The sequence below is a fragment of the Hevea brasiliensis genome, chromosome 12 (assembly GCF_030052815.1).
Source record: "Hevea brasiliensis isolate MT/VB/25A 57/8 chromosome 12, ASM3005281v1, whole genome shotgun sequence".
Classification (NCBI taxonomy): Eukaryota; Viridiplantae; Streptophyta; class Magnoliopsida; order Malpighiales; family Euphorbiaceae; genus Hevea; species Hevea brasiliensis.
The window spans coordinates 25,429,195-25,433,424 of NC_079504.1; the positions used below are offsets into that span (position 1 = coordinate 25,429,195).

At 29.1% G+C, this 4,230-nt stretch overlaps 1 protein-coding gene across 2 annotated transcripts; it reads left to right on the forward strand.

Annotated features, from left to right (window-relative positions):
* The first annotated feature begins 317 nt into the window (after positions 1-317).
* LOC110650870 (GDSL esterase/lipase At5g08460) lies at positions 318-3,379 on the forward strand. Of its 2 annotated transcripts, none has more exons than XM_021806010.2 (4): positions 318-827; positions 1,185-1,418; positions 2,547-2,724; positions 3,123-3,379. In XM_021806010.2, exons 1-4 carry the CDS (start codon positions 414-416, stop codon positions 3,353-3,355), a joined length of 1,059 nt encoding a protein of 352 aa, XP_021661702.2. In that variant the 5' UTR covers positions 318-413; the 3' UTR covers positions 3,356-3,379. The 2 variants fall into 2 exon arrangements, with proteins under 2 accessions (XP_021661702.2, XP_021661701.2); XM_021806009.2 differs by having other exon boundaries at positions 322-827; positions 2,547-2,793.
* The last annotated feature ends 851 nt before the right edge of the window (positions 3,380-4,230 follow it).

Consider the following 4,230-nt stretch of genomic DNA (forward strand, 5'->3'; position numbering starts at 1 on the left):
ATTAATAATTAAAAGGAATATATATATATGGTTTACTCTTAATACTGGTATTTAAACTTGAAACCTCATTGGTATAAGAATGAATTCAATATTAATGAACTCATTCTTCCTTTATATGTAAGCGTGATGAAAACAATATTTTTTTATCAGACGTAAATAATTTATATATTTTAATTTTTTTTTAAATATAATAGAAAAAAATAATTCTAAAATGACAAGAAAATTAATTTATAAAATTTCTTAACCTCTAAACCAAGCCATATATTGCTGTTATTTTTTTGTTTTTCCTCAAGAAAAAAAAAAATCAACAATGACGCCAGTAAAAATAGGCTATATATGCCTCTGAATTATACAGAGATCATTGTCTTCAAATTAACTTGAGCTGCCCATCAGACCACCACTTTTCACAAAAAATGGTAGGAAAAACAACCTCCAGACTTCTCTTCTTATATCTTCCAATCCTTGCCTGTTTTCTACCATGCAGTTGCTATTCTTCTATGGTATTATCAGAAGAAAATGGAGGACATGATAATGAGATCAAAGGGATGTTTGTGTTTGGTAGCTCTCTAGTTGATAATGGCAACAACAACTTTCTCCCAAACTCAATGGCTAAAGCCAATTATTTTCCCTATGGAATAGACTTCCCTTTTGGGCCTTCTGGTAGATTCACAAATGGGAAAAATGTGATTGATCTTCTTGGTGACCAGCTTCATCTTCCTTTCATCCCAGCTTTTGCTGACCCTTCAACCAGGGGAATAAGAATGATCCATGGTGTCAACTACGCTTCTGGTGCTTCTGGAATACTAGATGACACTGGCTTACTTGCTGTAAGTCTACTTTGTTTTCTTTTTCTTTTTCCACTACCAACTAGACTAGTCTTGTTGATTCAGTATTATGTTACCTTTATTTTTGCTACTTTTACCAACCATATTACACAACTAAACCTCAATTTCAAATTTCAAACTAGTTAGTGAGATATATGAGTTTTTTTTACTATTTATTTTTGTTAAACACTAAATTTATGAATTGATCGATAATTGAATTTTATACTAACCGTCAATCTACCTCAACCCTTTCTTTATCCAAACTTGGAATCAATTATATTTTACTAAACTCAAATAAATAGATTTTATGGAGTTATTATTAACCATATTATTTGGTCTTAAATTTTAATGAATACGCAGGGAGAAGTGATAAGCTTGAATCAGCAAATAAGGAACTTTGAGACGGTTACATTGCCAGAACTAGAAGCCGAAATGGGTATGCAAAGTAGGGAATTACTAAAAAATTATTTGTTTGTTGTGGGAACTGGAGGGAATGATTACACATTCAACTACTTCCTGAAGCCATCCAATGAAAGTGTCAGCCTTGAAGCCTTCACTGCCAATCTCACGCACTCATTATCTAAGCAACTTAAGGTGCTTTCAATTCCTCTCTCTGTTTCCCCACAATAATGCAATCTTTAAGTAATTTATTTTGTCTATTAAATTTAAAATTATATGTTTCTGTGCTTCCCGTAGGCCCAATTTTCTAGAAAAGCAAATTAATGTAGTCCAAGATTTTGTCTATGGGTCTTGCCCTTTAGCTCGCTTCATAGCTAGAAGTTGGCCTCCCTCTTGCTACCTATTATGGAAGCTTTATTACATTTTCTAAGCTTTATTACTATTCAATATTTTATTGTGAAATTTCATACAAATGACTCTTTTAATGGTATAGAGGAATTGAACTTATTATTAAATGCTAAGCTAATTAAAAAATAATGAAAACATCATAAAGAACTATCATCAAATAATAAGTTGTTCGTACTACAAGAAAGGTTAGATTTAACCATGACAATTTTTATTGTCAAAGGTATAAGATTTGTTATTATAAGTTTATGATAATAATATATAAATTGTCATGTATTGCTGTTATAAAATATGACCGTAATATTTCACAATAAAATTATAGTTGCTGTAAAAAAAAAGTTATTGAGAATGACAATTATTATTGTAAAAAATTTTTGGTGATAACAATAATTATTGCCATTTTTTTCTATACTATTAGGAACAATTATTCATGCTCTTGCCATATGTTAGTTTTATAGACAATAAAATTATTAGGGCTGTAAAATTTTTATTATTAATTCTAACATTTGTGTGAGTGATCGTAATTATGTTGTAATTTGCAAGAAAAGTTTCTTTCTTTAGATTAATGGTAAGGCCATACAATAGAAAATCCTCTTTTTCATTTCACAGAATAAATTATATTTAATCAGATTAAAATTTATTTTCTTTCTTTTTAGTGAATAAAGACCTCATTTATTTCAAACATAGCTATTTATTGGGAATTATTTGCTAGAAAATTTATTTATTTAATACGTGGATCTTTCATCAATAATTGACTCAAGACCCACCCACTTAAATTGGTTAGTAGGACAGAAACACACAAAGTCCCCACATGAGTAAAATTGCACTAAATTTACCTAAACATATTAAATGTATCTAGTTTCAAAAAAATAATTGAAAATTATTTAATAATTTTACTCAATTTAATGTTTTCTGCAGAAGTTGTACAATTTAGGGGGTAGAAAATTTGTGTTAATGTCAGTGAATCCAATTGGATGCTATCCCATGGTGAAGGCTGCTAGTAATGGCAGATGCAACTATGCTTTGAACAAGGCAGCCCACCTCTTCAATGCTCATCTCAAATCACTAGTGGATGCCATCAAGCCAAAAATGACTGGTTCTGATCTTGTCTTTGTCAATTCATATAAGATCATCGTAGACATTATGAAAAGATCTGTCTCCCAAGGTAAATTGGATGGTTTTAATGATTTGAATTCCTGATATTTGATATTACAAACAGTCAACAGACTCAACATACATACTGTATTAATGAATATATATACATATATATATGCAACATTACATCTGTTAAGATTCATTAATTTATATCAAAAATTACATAAAAAATGATGTAATATAGTATAAAAAATATAATTTCTTATATTACCGATGCAATGTTAATAATAAATAAATATATTTAATAAATTTTAGTAAGAGTGATGTTGCACTTGTTAGAAAAATTTATAGATTACATGGATGGGACTAACTTTTAGTTTTGGATTTTGTGTTTGATAGGATTTAAAGACACAAGCAATGCTTGTTGTGAGGTGGGATCTTTAAGAGAAGGTGGTAATGGAATGTTGTGCAAAAGAGATGGGACGGTCTGTGAAGAAAGGAATAGTCATTTGTTCTTTGATGGTTTGCACCCAACAGAAGCAGTGAATATTCTGATAGCAAGTAAGGCTTATAATTCAAGTTTCAAAACTGAAGCTTATCCCATGAATATCAAACAACTAGCCATGCACTAGATTTCCAGGTTACTCAATTTTCCTCATCTTAGATAATTTGGAACATTAAAATCTCTCTCTCTCTCCATATATATATATATATATGTATGAGAGAGAGAAAGGAGAGAGAGGGCATTTGCATTGCCAAAAATGTCCCTAATTTTTATAATAATTACAATATTTAAAATAAATGCTGCTGTAGCATTAATGGAGTAAATTATTGTACCTTGACTTATTTGGCCACTTTCTTGAATCGGGATAAATATGATCATTTAGAATTGATGGTGATCATTATTATTATTATTATTATGTCTGAATTATTCGTGAATGCAAAGCTGGGATTCAATAAAAGGATCTGTTTGTCTAGAGTAACAAGCTTAAAGGATCGACATGGTTGCTCCTTTCACCCTTCCATGGTAGGTTTCATTTGAATGGTTATTTATCATTTAATTCAAGATTTGCTGCATCTAGAAAGTTGAATGGCAGAAGAAATCTTCTCATAGTTAAAGAAGAAAATCATTATCCATCTATGATATTCCCAACAGTTTATGCCATAAATACATGACATGTTAAGAAGGAAATTAAAAAAAATTAAAATTCTAATGCTTAGAATGCCAATCTTTAGGGCGAACGATAGAGGAAAAAATTGTAAAGAAATTTATTATTATTTAAAATTTTTAATTTAATTGATTAGATTAATTTTTTTATTTAAATTTAAATTTTGTTCTATAAATAATAATTAATAAATAATATAACAGTAAAATTTCAATTTATTTATTTACGTTTAAATTCTATTCTATAAATGATAATTAATAAATAATGTGTCTTTGCCAATATTTTCATAACGTGTCTGTATGACATATGAAGGTTTCTAATCTTCAGCCTAATGTTATATA

Excerpts from the sequence above, each read along its gene's own strand:
- LOC110650870 (XM_021806009.2), top strand. The coding sequence starts at position 414 with ATGGTAGGAAAAACAACCTCCAGACTTCTCTTCTTATATCTTCCAATC. Across the intron at positions 828-1,184 it reads ATGACACTGGCTTACTTGCT|GGAGAAGTGATAAGCTTGAA; the intron begins GTAAGTCTACTT and ends ATGAATACGCAG. Across the intron at positions 2,794-3,122 it reads GAAAAGATCTGTCTCCCAAG|GATTTAAAGACACAAGCAAT; the intron begins GTAAATTGGATG and ends TGTGTTTGATAG.